Genomic DNA, 14,739 nt, shown 5'->3' on the forward strand with positions numbered 1-14,739 from the left:
CAGTCTAAGCAGGGCTTGAAGATTTTGAAGAGGAATAGTTGATTTCAGGGTTAAGGAATTAGTCGCGAATCAAAATAACTGCAAATGCTGTAAATCAGGAACAAAAACAAAGTTGCTGGAAAAGCTCAGCCAGTCTGACAGCATCTGTGAAGGAGAAAACAAAATTAACGTTTCAGGTCCGGTGACCCTTCCTCAGAATTGATGGTGGCTGGGAAAAATGTCACTTTAGCAGAAAATGGGGAGGTGGGTGGGGTAGGGAGTAAGTGGTAGGATAGAGCCCAAAGAGAGTTGGACAGACAAAGGAGTTGCTAACGATCAGGCCATGAGGGTAATTAGTTTCTAATAAAACATAGAACAGTACAGGCCCATCGGCCCAAGATGTTGTGCCGTGGATTAATCCTAATCCAAAAATAAAATAACCTAACCTCCATTCCCCTCCGTTCACTGCTGTCCATGTGCATGTCCAACAGTCGCTAAAATGTCACTAATGACTCTGCTTCCACGACTACCACTGGTAAAGTATTCTATGCGCGCTCAACCCTCTGGGTGAAGAACCTCCCTCCTGACATCTCCTCTATACCTTCCTCCTAACACCTTAAAACGATCACCCCTTGTGGTAGTCAGTCCTGCCTTGGGGAAAAGTCTCTGGCTATTAACTCTCTCCATGCCTCTCATTACCGTGTGCACCTCTATCAGGTCACCTCTCTTCCTCCCTCTCTCTCTCCAGAGAGAAAATTCCAAGCTCGGTCAACCCCTCCTCGTAAGACAAGCCCCCCCCCCCAGTCCAGGCAGCATCCTGGTAAACCTCCTTTGCACCCTCTCCAAAGCCTCCACATCTTTCCTATAATAAGGCAACCAGAACTGGACACCATATTTCAAGTGTGGTCTCACCAAGGTTTTGTAGAGCTGCAGCATAACCTCGCGGCTCTTAAACTCGACCCCCCCCCCCCGGTTAATGAAAGCCAAAACACCATATGCTTTAACAACCTTATCCACTTGCGTGGCAACTTTGAGGGACCTGTGCAGTTGACCACCCAGATCCCGCTGTTCCTCCACACTGCCAAGAATCCTGCCTTTCATCCTATATTCAGCATTTAGGTTCGACCTTCCAAAATGCATCACCTCACATTTATCCAGGTTGAACGCCATCTGCCATTTCTCAGCCCAGCTCTGCATTCTGTCAATGTCTCGCTGAAGCCTGTAATAGCCCTCGATACTATCAACGGCACTTCCAACCTTTTTGTGGCATCAGCAAACATACTAACCCAGCCCTCAACCTCCTCATCCAAGTCATTTATTAAAAACGACAAAGAGCAGAGGCCCAAGAACAGAGCCCTGCGGGACACCACTCTGCACTGACCTCCAGGCAGATACTCACCTTCTACAACCACTCTTTGCCTCCTGTCAGCCAACCAATTCTGAATGCAGACAGCCAAATCATCCTGTATCCCATACCTCCTGACTTTATGAATGAGCCTGCCGTGGGGAACCTTATCAAATGCCTTGCAGAAGTCCATATACATCTCATCAACTGCTCGACCCTCGTCAACCTGTCTCGTGACCTCCTTAAAGCACTCTAAGATTTGTGAGGCATGACCTGCCCCCCTCAAAGCCATGCTGACTCCCTTTAATCACGCTATGCTTTTCCAAATAGTCATAAATCCTATCCCTCAGAATTCTTTCCAAAACCTTGCTGACCACAGATGTAAGACTGACTGGTCTGTAATTTCCAGGGATTTCCCTGTTCCCCTTTTCAAGAAAGGGAATAACATTTGCCTCCCTCCAATCTTCCGGTACAACTCCCGTGGAGAGTGAGGAAGCAAAGATCTTCACCAGCGGCTTAGCAACCTCCTTTCTCGCTTCCCGGAGCAACCTAGGATAAATCTGTTCTGGCCCTGGGGACTTATCAATCACAATGTTTGCCAAAATTTCCAGCTCATCAACTTGCTCAATCTTGATCTGTTCAAGCCTGTTTCCCTGCTCCTCAAAGTTCTCATTCACAACAAGGTCCCTTTCCTTAGTGAAAACCGAAGTGCAAAACTCATTTAGGGCTTCCCCTATCTGCTCAGACTCCACACACAAGTTCCCTATGCTATCCCTGATCGGCCCTACCTTCTCCCTGATCATTTCTCTTATTCCTCACGTATGAGTAAAATGCCTTCTGGTTCTCCCTAATTCTTCCTGCCAAGCCTTTTCGTGCCCCCTCCTGGCCTCCCTCAATCCACTTTTGAGTTCATTACGAGCAAGCCTGTAATCTTGTAAAGCTGTGCTAGACCCTTGCTCCCTCCACCTTACGTAAGCTGCCTTTTTCTTTTTGACGAGAAGCACCTCTGTTCCTGTCATCCAAGGCTCCTTAATCTTACCCCTTCTTACCTGTTTCGGAGGAACAAATTTATGGATCACTCGCAACAACTGCTCCTTAAACAGACTCCTCCACATGTCTGTTGTGCCCTTTCTGTGGAACAATTGCTCCCAATCTGTACTTCCCAACTCCTGCCTGATAGCGCCATAGTTTCCTTTCCCCAGTTAAATATCTTGCCCTGGTAACTGCTCCTTTCCCTTCCATGGCTATGTGAGGCTGTTGTGGTCACTGTCCCCAAAGTGTTCTCCCACTGCGAGATCTGACACCTGTCCCGGCTCATTGCTGAGCACCAAATCCAAAATGGACAGGCTGATGAGGAGAGAGGCCACTTACTGAGTAAGGAAACCCTCCTGAACACACCTGACAAAAACTGCTCCATCCAAACCATCTGCACTAAGGAGGTTCCAATCAATATTGGGAAAGTTGAAGTCACCCATAACAACAACCCTGTTGCACTTTTCAACAATCTCCCGGCCTGTGAGCTCTTCGATCTCCCTACTGCTATTTGGGGATCTGTAGAAAACCCCCAATGAGGTGACTGCTCCCTTGCTGTTCCTAACGTCCACCCATACTGACTCAGTCGACAAACCTTCCTCGGCAGCCTTTTTTATTTTTCTTGCTGTGATGCACTCTCTGATTAGCAACGCTACACTCCCTCTTCTCTTCTCCCCCACCCCCCCCCCCCCTCCCCCCGCCATTCTTTTTAAATGTTCTAAACTCTGGAAAATCTAGCAACCATTCCTGCCCCTGTGAAACCCACGTCTCCGTTATGGCCACAACATCATAGTCCCAAGTACTGATCCATGCTCTAAGTTCACCACTCTTATTTCTGACACTCGTTGCATTAAAGCAGGCGCGTTTTAACCGATCCCTTCGTTCCATCACATGAAAAACCTTCCCGGTAGATTCACTGCATCCTGCCACTGTCTCCTACTACTACGCCCCCTCCCCCCTCAGATGTGTAGCTCTGGTTCCCACCCTCTGCCAAACTAGTTTAAACCCTCCCGAACCACTCGAGCAAATCTCCCACCCAGGACATTTTGTGTCCCTCCAGTTCAGGTGCAACCCATCCTCCGTGTACAGGTCCCACCTTCCCCAGAAGGCATCCCAATGGTCTAAGTATCTGAAGCCCTCCCTCCTGCACCAGCTGCGCAGCCACGTGTTAACACTCGCTGACTGTTCCTCACCTCGCTATCTCGTGGCACCGGTAGCAAACCTGAGAACACTACTCTACTTGTCCTGCTCTTCAGCTTCCAATCTAGCTCTCTGTAGTCCCTTTTTCAGGTCCTCAGTCCCTTTCCTGGCTATGTCATTGCCAATATGCACCACGATTTCTGGCTGCTCACCCTCCCCCATCAGAATCTTTTAGACCCGATCGGCGACATCCCGGACCCTGGCACCTGGGAGGCAACGTACCTTCCGGAAGTCCCGTTCCTGACCACAAAATCTCCTGTCAATCCATGTAACTATATTGAGTCCCCTACCACTAGCTTTTTGTTTTCTAATTCATTCCTCCCCCCACCCCACCTTTCTGAGCCGCAGTGCCAGGCTCAGTGCCAGAGACCTGACAACTATGGCTTTCCCCGGGTAGGCTGTCCTCACCAACAGTATCCAAAGCGGTATACTTGATGAGGGGAACAGCCACAGGATCCCTGCCCTGTTCGTCCCCGGACTGTAACCCAGCTGTCCTTATCTTGCGCTTGAGGAGTGACCACCTCCCTGTACATCCCCTCAATTTCCCCCTCAGCCTCCCGGGTGATCCGCAGTCCATCCAGCTCCAGCTCCAGTTCCCTAACTTGGTTTTCGAGGAGCTGGAGTTGGGTGCACTTCCTGCAGATGTGGCCAGCGGAGACATGTTTCGTGTCTCTCATCTGCCACATCCTGCAGGAGAAACATGTAATTGTCCTAACATCCATAGCCCGCTAATCTGAAAGTTCACACAGTACTAAACTAGGAAGAGAAAACCAGAAAAACTTAGTCTACAGCCTCTTGTTTAAGGTTAGAGGTGGAGGATGGGAGGGAGACCCTACGATGTGCACCTACTTAAAAACAATCACTCATCTTCCCAGCAAGCTCCACTTCTTTCGCTCTCTGCTCCCGCTCTTACTGCTGCCCAAACCCAAAAAATTTACTCAACTACCCGGCAGCCCTTGGTCCTCGCTCGGCAACTGCCGCCACGTAACTGAAGCCCAAATGGGGACTGTTAGTGAATAGCAACAGGTGTGTAATGACAGACCATGTGGTAACAAGGCCTGGTGTGTAGTGTGGGGACTGGTACATGGGAGAGTTTAGGCCTCAAAATTAATGAACTCGATATTGAGTCCGGAGGGCTGTAGGGTCCCCAAGCAGAAAATGAGTTGTTCCTCTAGCTTGTGTTTGGCTTCACTGGAACACTGCAGTAAGCCAGAGACAGATGTTGGCCAGGGAGCAGGGTGATGCTTTGAAGTGGCAGGCAATGGGTAGCTCAGGATCTTTTTAGCGAGCAGAACATCGATGTCACAACATCGCAAAGTCTATGCTTCATTTCCTCAATGTAGAGGAGACAACATTTGTGAGCAGTGAATTCAGTATACCAGATTCTGGGAAGTGCGGGTGAAGTGTTGCTTCACCTGAAAGGTATGTTTGGGCCCTTGGAAACTGGGGAGGGAGGATGTAAATAGGCAGGTGTTGCACCTCCGCCGGTTACAGGGGCATATGTCGTAGGGCTGTGAGGAGGTGTTGGGGGTGAAGGAAGTGTGGACCAGGGTGTCCCGGAGGGAATGGTCACTGCAGAAGGCAGACAGGGGAGGGGAGGGGAATTTGTCTGGCATCTTGCTGGTAGTCACGGAAATGGCGTCTGATGATCTTCTGGATGTGCATGCTGGTGGGATGTTAGGTGAGGATAAGGGGAACCCTACCACCCTCACCTCTTCTCTCCCGCAACAGTGGAAGTGTGGGAGATGGGTTGGACCTGGTTGAGGGCCCTGCCGACAACGGAGCTGGGGAATCCTCAGTTGAGGAAGAAGGTGGACATTTCAGAGGCTCCCTTGTCGAAGTTGGCATCATACAAGATGGAGGAAATGTGAAAATGGGATGGAGTCTTTACGGGAAGTAGGTTGTGTGGAAGGATAGTCCAGGTCGCTGTGGGAGTCAGTGGATTTGTACTGGATATTTGTGGCCAGTCTCTTCCCTAGAAAAGTAAACAGAAATGTAGAGGAAGGGAAGGGAGAAGTCTGCTTGGGGACTGTACAGCCCTCCAGATTCAGTATTGAGTTCTATAATTTTAGGGCCTAAACTCTCCCATGTCCCAGCCCTCCACCCCCACCCCACACACCAGATCTTGTTACCACATAGCCTGCCATTACACACCCCCTGTTGTTAATGGGGACTGTTAGTAAATATCAACTATGCACCCTCCCAGCCTGATCGTTAGCAACTCCTTTGTCTATCCAACTGTCTTTCTCCTGTCTTTGGTCTCTATCCTATCATTTACTCCCTACCTCACCCACCTCCCTTTTTTTTTTGCACATAAACTGATATTTTTTTTTCCCAGCCACCATCAGTTTTTTGAGGAAGGGTCACCGAATCCAAAACGTCAATTCCGTTTTCTTCTTCACAGATGCTGCCAGACCTGCTGAGCTTTTACAGCAACTTTGTTTTTGTTAAGGAATTAGTTACTTGAACGGCCTAGAGAAGTTGGGATTGATTACCCTTAGAGCAAAGAATTTTAAGAAATTTGATGGAGATGCTAATAATAAAAGGTTTCATTAGAGAGTTACTGTTACCAGTGGCTGAAGGCAGAACAGGCCAAATAAGATGATTGTCAAAAGTATCAGGGGAGCCATGAGCGGGGAGAAAAGTTTTTAAGCAATGAATAGCTACGATTTTGAACGTATTGGCTAAATATAATAGAGGAATCATTCAGTGATGGCCTTTAAAAGAAAAACAAGTAAATACTGAAAGGGAGGGGGAAATATTAAGGATTCTGGTGAGTGTAAGTTGCTGGATGATACATCTCGACACTGTGATCTGAATTGCCTTTGCTGTGTTCTACAATTCTGAACATTCAGTGCAATGCAAAAATGTCTTCTGAAAACATTACTTATTTATATATCTGTTTCCCTGCATTAGATTACAGCCTAGAATAGGAATCAAAGATGCACCGTCATCTGTGTGACACTTGAGAGGAGCTACTATGTGGACTGTTTATTATTTTTATTTGTTCCTGCGATCTGAGCATCACAGTCAAAGTCAGCAATTATCACCCATCCCTGGTTGCATTTGATGCTGTAGCCTGTGTGTGGAGAGCATACAAGGGGAGTTCCCATTTTTTATGATGCAACAGCAGAAAAGATGTAGTCCTAAACTAGAGTGGTGTGTAACATGGAGGGCAAGCGATTATATAATTTACTGATCAGCTGCTCTTTTCTTATATAACTTTATTCTTGTATTTCTGAATGTTCATAATCTGTCTATTAATATCACACTAAATTACATATGTATTTTACAAAATAATAAACACAAGACTGGTTCATGACAATCCAGTCTTCAATTAGGATTTATTCTGACCACATCGCATTTTTGTGTCATGAACAACCTAGTTCTCCAATTTGGAATGATCACACTTGCTGAGATGCCTAATCTAGATGAATATTTGGTGATGGAGGAAGTACAGAGAATGGGAGAGAGTAAGACAGCTGCAAGGTGCTCACGGAACTAAGTGACTATGGATGTGAAGTGCAATCTGTACAGTACCTGTCATCTTATGCAACTCATTGTGAAACGTTCCTGTAATCGTCTGAATTCCCATAATTTGTGGGATATTGTCCCCTACAAATTGCACGTTGCATCAATTGCAATTGCACAATTAAAACTTGTCATACAAGTATCAGAATCTTAATACAAAAATCAAAGTGTTATAATGAAATTTTTTTTCTAATTTCTGTTATCAGATTGATGAGTACCATGGTTATAAAATTGCTGACCCATATAGATGGTTAGAAAACCCAGATAGTGAAGATACTAAGGTAAGTAAAAGCTTTTCTGTAATTATTAATAATGTGCTCTAGAATATGTTCAACATTTTGACAGGTAAATCTGCAAAACCTGTTTGATTACATTGTCCATGCTACTTTGTATAACTTTGCTGACAAGACGTCTGGCTGTAAATGCTGTTTCTCAGGGTAATTGGAAATGTAATCTCTATCAAAGTTTCCTTCCTGTTTTAGTATTTCCGCTGAGTTGCTTCCTTTTATCTGCTGAGTAGTTTTCTTGACACTGACCTATCTCAGTTTAGCTATTCAAGTGAGCGTTCTTAAGTATTGCAAAAAAAGGCACATTTCATTTGAAGCATTTCATTTTGCACTCCTTAGGACATTTACAACAATTCCAATGTAAAGAGGGACAGTATTTTGTATGAGAAGAGAAGACAGATTGGTGAAGGCATAATATAGAGAATGCGCAATATGGATGATGACCAATATTAACTGTCTTTGCATTGTTCGAAATTAAACCATGCAAGTTCACTCTGATTAGGTAAGGTAATGCCCTGAGGAATAAACCAGAGAATGGCTGCACCTATTTTGTTAAGTTGAGACAGGCAGTATGTTTGTCTATCGGCTAATTACAGATGCCTAATATTAATTTATGTCACTTAGAGTATGTCAAGTGCGTGCCTGACTAACAATGTTAAATTGGTGTCAATGTGATTATTAGTACACCGGATTATTTGTCCAGTCACAAGCCCATCTATGTTTGAAAACTGTTGTGTTTTGCAAACACAGGCTGGTGAGCAAATGGCTTGAGCCCTATTTGCGAGATTGCTGCTAACGTGGAACTGTAGGAATCCTAATGCATCTGTACACCAGTGAAGGTAGGTATGTAATAGACAGTAGAAGAGAGTCCCTTGGTAATCTGAAGTAATGCTGAGAAATTTACCTTGCGCCCTCTTCTCATGGGGTTTAAAATATTATTCTCCTCTACGTTGTAAATGTCCTAATGACAGCAAGACAAAATTGTTGGACAAAATGTCGTCTTTCAGCAGTACTCAAGCTCTGTTTTACCGATAGACAAATGACCATTCTTAATGCAAGACATTAGATTTATGAGAAGTGGCCGACTTGGGAAGATGTTTACAGGTAAATTCAATTGTCACTACTTACTTATTCTCAATATCACCAGTTAAGGATTGTGATTGGGAATCCTGGCTTGTTTTGATTCATCTCCACACTTTCTTTGCTTAATGCTGAGGTCATTGTTTACTCAGCAATGACTGGGATTTGGGAGCAGAGGTTGTTCTCTTCTGCGTACTTGAATGCTACACACAGCATTGCCTTTGCCTTGATCAAATGGACCATGGGAGAACAGAAGTTATGAGTTAAATATGTAGAATGATTCCAGTGGCAAAAGAACACTAATCAGAGAACCCAAACTAAGGTGATTAGCAAAAGAATATGATGGTATTAAAGGGTAAAAAGTTATAGATTAAGTTAGTGTGATCTGAAAAATGGTGAAAGCAAGTTCAACAGGAAATTTCAAAGGCATACGTGATCACACTGTGGGGGAATATCTTCAAGAGCAGGGAAATTAATAGTAATTGGCCAGTTCTTTGAAAGTCTGGTTGAATGCTTTGCTGTGCCATTCCAATATTCTAAAAATTGAGATTAAGATTATTTACCAGCAGTGGTGATCGTTGCACCCCTTGTGGTTTTGGAGACACTAGAAAAGAAAATGGCAAGAAATTAAGTCCAACAACTGTACCTGGTACATGCCTGACAGCAGACTCCCAAATCAACCGATGTAAAAGCAAAATATTGTGGGCTCTGCGAATCTGCAGTAAAACATAGGGCTGGAGAAACTCAGTAGGTCCGGCAGCATCTGTGAAGAGGCGAACAGTTCAGGTCTCAAAATTGAAATGAAGTGTCATACTAGAGTCAAAATGGTAACTGTCTTTCTCTCTCCACAGATGCTGTTGGACCTACTAAGTTTCTCTACCCCTAATTGCTTTTATCCCAAAGAACTGCTGTACCTGTAACTGATTAAGTTGGAATCTCCCCTTGAGACAATAGAAGTACTTGAGGTATCTTTAGAACATCTCTGAAGGAGCCAAAGCATACTGGTTAACTATGGGAGACTCTGGGCTATGTTTGAAAAAAGACTGGAGAAGGATTGTTTAACAAAGGCAGCAATCACATTGAGAACCTTCAGCTGAAGGGAGTTGAAGTGAAGTTGAGGTACTGACAGTGCACAAACCTGAAAGGGTGGATTTATCCAACTACTTCAGCATTACCTGATTTGCATGTGAGAAGTCCAGTGTATGATCTGTCGATTGTATCAGCGATTGTAGAACACATCAAGCCAAAGTGGAAGCAAATCATCCTTGATCAAAGGAACTGTCCCAAAAAAAAGACTTACTAAATTCTGTCATTTTACTTTTTGGAGTATGCACCAACTTCAGTCTGCGAATGAGATATGGAAGTGATGTGGCAGTAGCTGGAGACAAGTCTTTTTTCCCCCCCCCTCGGAAAAATTGAGGATTTAAATGTCATGTGCACTGAGGAGCCAAATACTTCCTATTTCAAGGAAATAAATTTAAGTCTCTTCTGAAATAGTGAAGAGAACAATTACAAGCAAATCTGTTAAGTGCTCAGGCTCGCATTTTATGACAACATTTAGTGACTCTGTGTTTTTTCATTTTTGTAGCCAAGTGGTATAATGTAGATAAAATGAAAGATCAAGCTGGTTGGTAAAACATTAGTAGAGGTCAATCTTCAAAACCTCCAAAAAATGAGGGCTAACTAAGATATTTAGTACAAAATGTAGTTACCATTCTAATATATGGAAAAAGACCACATCACTGGCCAAGCCAGCACTTATTGCCCAAGCGGCAGTTAAGAGTCATCCACTTTTCTGTGGGTCTGGCGTCCATGTAAGTCAGACCAGGCAAGAGCAGCAGAATCCTTCCTGAAAGGACATAGTGAACCAGATTGGTTTTTTTTTAAAAACCAATAATCAACAATATTTCGTAGTGTTCATTCTACTTTAATTGGATTCAGTTTCCACTGTCTTCCATGCTGAGATCTGTATCTGGGTCTCTGGATTAATAGTGCAGCGATAGTATCACTAGGCCATTGCTTCCACTAATCAAGGAAGTGCCGATATGTGAACTTCAGTTAGGATGTGAGCATGGTCAGCAATGATGTCTTCTATGGTTGGAGGACCAATCCATACTTGTTACAGTTCACAATTTAATGGCTACTGGAATTACAGTTAATTGTAACCCAGCAAGATGTTGTATTCTTTGAGTGGAATGAATCTTGGAGAAAGAGGAATCAAACAACTGCTATTTTTTTTGTTATTATTCGTTCACGGGATGAGAGCATTGCTGGCTGACCAGCAATTATTGCCTGCCCTGAGTCACCCTTGAGAAGCTGGTGGTGAGCTGTCGCCTTGAACTGCTGCTGTCCACATGCTGTAGGTTGACACATAATGCCATTAGAGAGGGGATTCCAGGATTGTGACCCAGCAGTAATAAATGTTTTATGAAATAAATCAGATTTTTTCATCATTAACTTCTATGAAGTCCTAAACGTGCAATTTCAGAAATATTTGAGATAAATGTTAAATTAGCACTATAATACTTATAAAATCCAAATATTGCCAAATCCTTAGAATGCAGTTATGAATGGGGAATTTTGTTTTTTTTTGGTCAATCCACATTAACTCATTCATCCATAAAGATTCTGTAGTCCATCCCAATGCAGAAATTGTTTAAGTTGTTTTGTCTCCATATCAGTTCCAGTTGCCAAGCGTGTTGCATGAAAGACTAGTTTCTGGTATCAGCACTCCATTGTCTACTTCTAATTCCCATCTCACCCTGAGGTGATCTAACATGCTTGAATAGATTGATTTTTTTTTTTATTTTTTTTTAAATACCTTTTACCCCTCGTACTTTTACAATTGCAGATGTAGATAAAATTACAAGCATTTGTCTCATTCTGTTTTTGGAATAATGTCCTATTATGCTATTTGAATCTGCTGAAACAATTTCTTTGTCCAAAACTTGTTTTTATTTTGCCTCAATTTTATTTATTCTAGATGGGAAATCCCTAATGGCTTAACCATTATGACATTAAGGTCATTATGTACATTTTTAAAAAAAATTTTGCTAATTAAGTGTTGCTAGCATTGCAATTGAACATTCAGTCTGAACACTTTAAAAATGCAAAGTTGTTTGGACAAAGTATAGCTAGGGCTGTGTTTGTTCTAGTGTTTAGAACACCCATTCACAGTAGATTATGTACACTGAGCAAATATTTAACTGAAAATGTAAATCTTAAATATCACTTTCAATTTGGAAACTTTCCTTGGCTTGCTTTAGTCCTGTGCTCGTTTGACCATATAATATTATCATCTCTCTACATTAGTGTGAGGTTATACTTTTGGTATCAAGTTGACTGCAGTATTTTTATGTAATTCTAACTGCCCACGTAAAATGTTAAAGGTGGGTAAGTTTAACAACTTTAATTCCTAGTTCTGTCTATTTCATAAGGCATGATATGCGCAGAAGGATATGCCTTGTATTTTTGTTCATGGAGAATTAAATGAAAAGTCATCCTTAATACATTTTGCATGTTGGTGAAGTACTCTGTTAATTTCTGTACTGAATCTATTACTGTAGGCTTACGTGGAAGCCCAGAATAAATTGACATTGCCATTTTTGGAAAAGTGTTCAATAAGAGAAAAATTCAAAGAAAGAATGACAGAACTCTACGATTATCCGAAGTACAGCTGCCTTTTTCGGAAAGGGCCAAGGTATGTTGAAAATTACCCAGATACTAATTGAGATGAACTTGACTGTGCTCTGTGCTCATTTGCATATTGATGCAAATGTGTAAATAGTTTGCCATAGTTTTTAAACTTCAAATTTAGGCGCATTTATTTTCTTAATTTTTCTTTGCATGTGTGTATTGTTGGCAAGGCTGCATTCTGTCCCCCTTTCTGAGACCAAAGAAAGTGGTGGATATCTAGTTTCAAGGAAATTATGCTTCTTTGAAGACATTATGCTTTCTTCTGCACAAGTTAGCTTGCTTCAAGATCATCTGAGATCAGTCGGCCCTTAGCCCAGAGGCATGGGAGTGGCAAGTTGCAGTTAACTTCGTTTAAACCCTAGATGTGAAGCTGGAAAAGTACAGCACAGCACGTCAGGTAGCATCCAAGGAGCTGGAAAGCCAACATTTCGGCCCAAAATATTTTCATCAGGACTGGGGACAGGGAAGGGAGCCCAGAGTAAATAGAGGGAGGAGGGGGTGATGCTGGGGTCGGGGTAGGCGGGTTGGTGATAGGTGGATGCAGGTAGGGGGTTATTGTAATTGGTCAGTCGGAAGGGTGGAGTGGATGGATGGGTTGGAAAATGAACAAGTTTGGTCAGGTCAGGTCAGGGAGGCAAGGAGAATGGGGACGGCTGGACTTGGGATAAGCCTGGGGGTTGAAGGGATTTTGAAGCTGGTGAAATCAGTATTAAGGCCATTGGGCTGTAAATTCCCAAGGTGAAATATCAGGTGATATTTCTCCAGTTTACACTTGGCCTCACTCTGACAGTAGAGGAGGCCAAGGGTGGATATATCACCAGGGGAGTGGGAGGGATAATTAAAATGGATGGTGACCAGAAGGTTTGATTGGTTGGTATGAGCAGAACACAGATGGTCTACGAACCGGTCCAGTTCATCATCCCACGCCCTTTTTTGTTTCTCCACTATATTGAGGACTGCATTGATGCTGCCTCCTGCTCCTACAAGGAGCTTGAGCAGTTGAACAACTTTGCCAACACCTTTCACTGCATCCTCAAACTCAGCTGCACCACTTCTGACACCTCCTATCCATTACTGGACTCTGTCTCAGTCTCTGGAATCTGGCTCAGCATTGATCTCTATTTCAAACTCACTGACTCCCACCACGACCTCTAATGCATTTTCCTCTCCCCTACCTTCCTGTAAAAACGCTATCCCATACTGTCTGTTCCTCTGCCTCCACTGCATCTGCTCCGAGGATGAGGCATTTTACTCCAGGTATCCCACTACTTTCAGGGACCAGAATTTCCCCTCCTCTCTAACTATAGATGCCTTCAACTGCAACTGTTCCATTTCCCACGTTTCTACCCTCAAACCTGTAACAATAAGGATCGCGTCCCCTTCGTTCTCGTGTACCACCCCACCAACCTCCTAATCCAATGAATCATCCTCCGATATTTCCACCACCTACAATCAGATCGCACGACCAAATAGATATTTTCCTTCCCCAGCCTGTCCACTTTCCACAGGGACCATTCTTTCTACAACTCCATCAGCTCTAGGCTCCCCACCAACTTTTCTACCTTTCTCTGCAACTGCAAGAAGTGAAACACCTGCCCTTCCACCCAAGGCCCCAAACAATCCTTCCTGATTTGCCAGAGATTCACCTGCTCTTCATCTACCCTGATCTGTTGTATCTGTTGCTGTTGATGTAGTTTCCTCTGTATCGACGTGACCAAAAGCAGACACCAGGATTGATTCACAGAGCACGCACCAACCAATCTGACCTTCTGGTTGCCTTCCGCTTTAATTCTCACTCCCACTCCCCGTCAACATGTCCATCCTTGGCCTTCTTCGCTGTCAGTGAGGCCAATGCAAACTGGAAGAACAACACCTGATATTTTCACCTTGGGTACTTACAGCCCAATGGCCCTTAAATTGACTTCAGCTTCAATCTCCACCTCCAACCCCCCCCCCCCCCCCCCTCCTCACCCTACCCACTCCTTGCCTCACTGACCTAACATGTCCATCTTCCTCAATCCACTCCACCCTTCCCACTGGCCAATCACAATAACCCACTACGTGCATCCACCTATCACCATCCCACCTACCCACCCCAACACCAACCCCATCCTCTATTTACTGCTGGGCTCCACTACGCTCCCCTACCCCTCCCTAGTCCTGCCAAAGGGTTTCAGCCCAAAACTTTGGCTTTCCTGCTCCTCTGCTGTCTGAACTGCTGTACTTTTTCCACTTTCACATCTATTGACTCTGGCTTTCAACATCTGTGGTCCTTACTGTATTCAGTTTGTTTTAAGCACTGCTGTTCAGTTGTCAGTTAATTGAGCTTTTTTTTTAAGCATTACAACAGAAGAGCCTCATTTCTACATTTAAATTATGACCTTTTGATTATGGCAATGTGCAAGGCCAGTTTCTGTTTCCTTTGGATTTGGCAGCAGTGATAGAAAATATTTAGCCATCCCAGTGCATCTGCAGGAAATTTATTAGTTTTATTCATGTATATTACTTCATAATTGCTTGAAAATTTTCATATGGAAATTGAGAAATCTGCCTTTCTATCAGGTAAAATCTTAGTATACAAAATAGTTA

At 43.7% G+C, this 14,739-nt stretch overlaps 1 protein-coding gene across 2 annotated transcripts in view; it reads left to right on the plus strand.

Annotated features, from left to right (window-relative positions):
• Nucleotides 1-14,739, plus strand: part of LOC125452453 (prolyl endopeptidase-like) — a 162,466-nt gene that overhangs the window by 10,322 nt on the left and 137,405 nt on the right. The window contains exons 1-3 of one of the 2 annotated variants that reach the window (XM_048530881.1): nucleotides 7,294-7,368; nucleotides 8,125-8,213; nucleotides 12,021-12,154. In XM_048530881.1, the coding sequence (XP_048386838.1) occupies nucleotides 12,099-12,154 (56 nt within the window). In that variant the 5' untranslated portion in view covers nucleotides 7,294-7,368; nucleotides 8,125-8,213; nucleotides 12,021-12,098. Of the gene's footprint in view, nucleotides 1-7,293; nucleotides 7,369-8,124; nucleotides 8,214-12,020; nucleotides 12,155-14,739 lie in introns of those variants that run through there. The other variant, XM_048530880.1, reaches the window with a different exon arrangement.

The sequence above is a fragment of the Stegostoma tigrinum genome, chromosome 4, assembly GCF_030684315.1.
Source record: "Stegostoma tigrinum isolate sSteTig4 chromosome 4, sSteTig4.hap1, whole genome shotgun sequence".
NCBI lineage: Eukaryota > Metazoa > Chordata > Chondrichthyes > Orectolobiformes > Stegostomatidae > Stegostoma > Stegostoma tigrinum.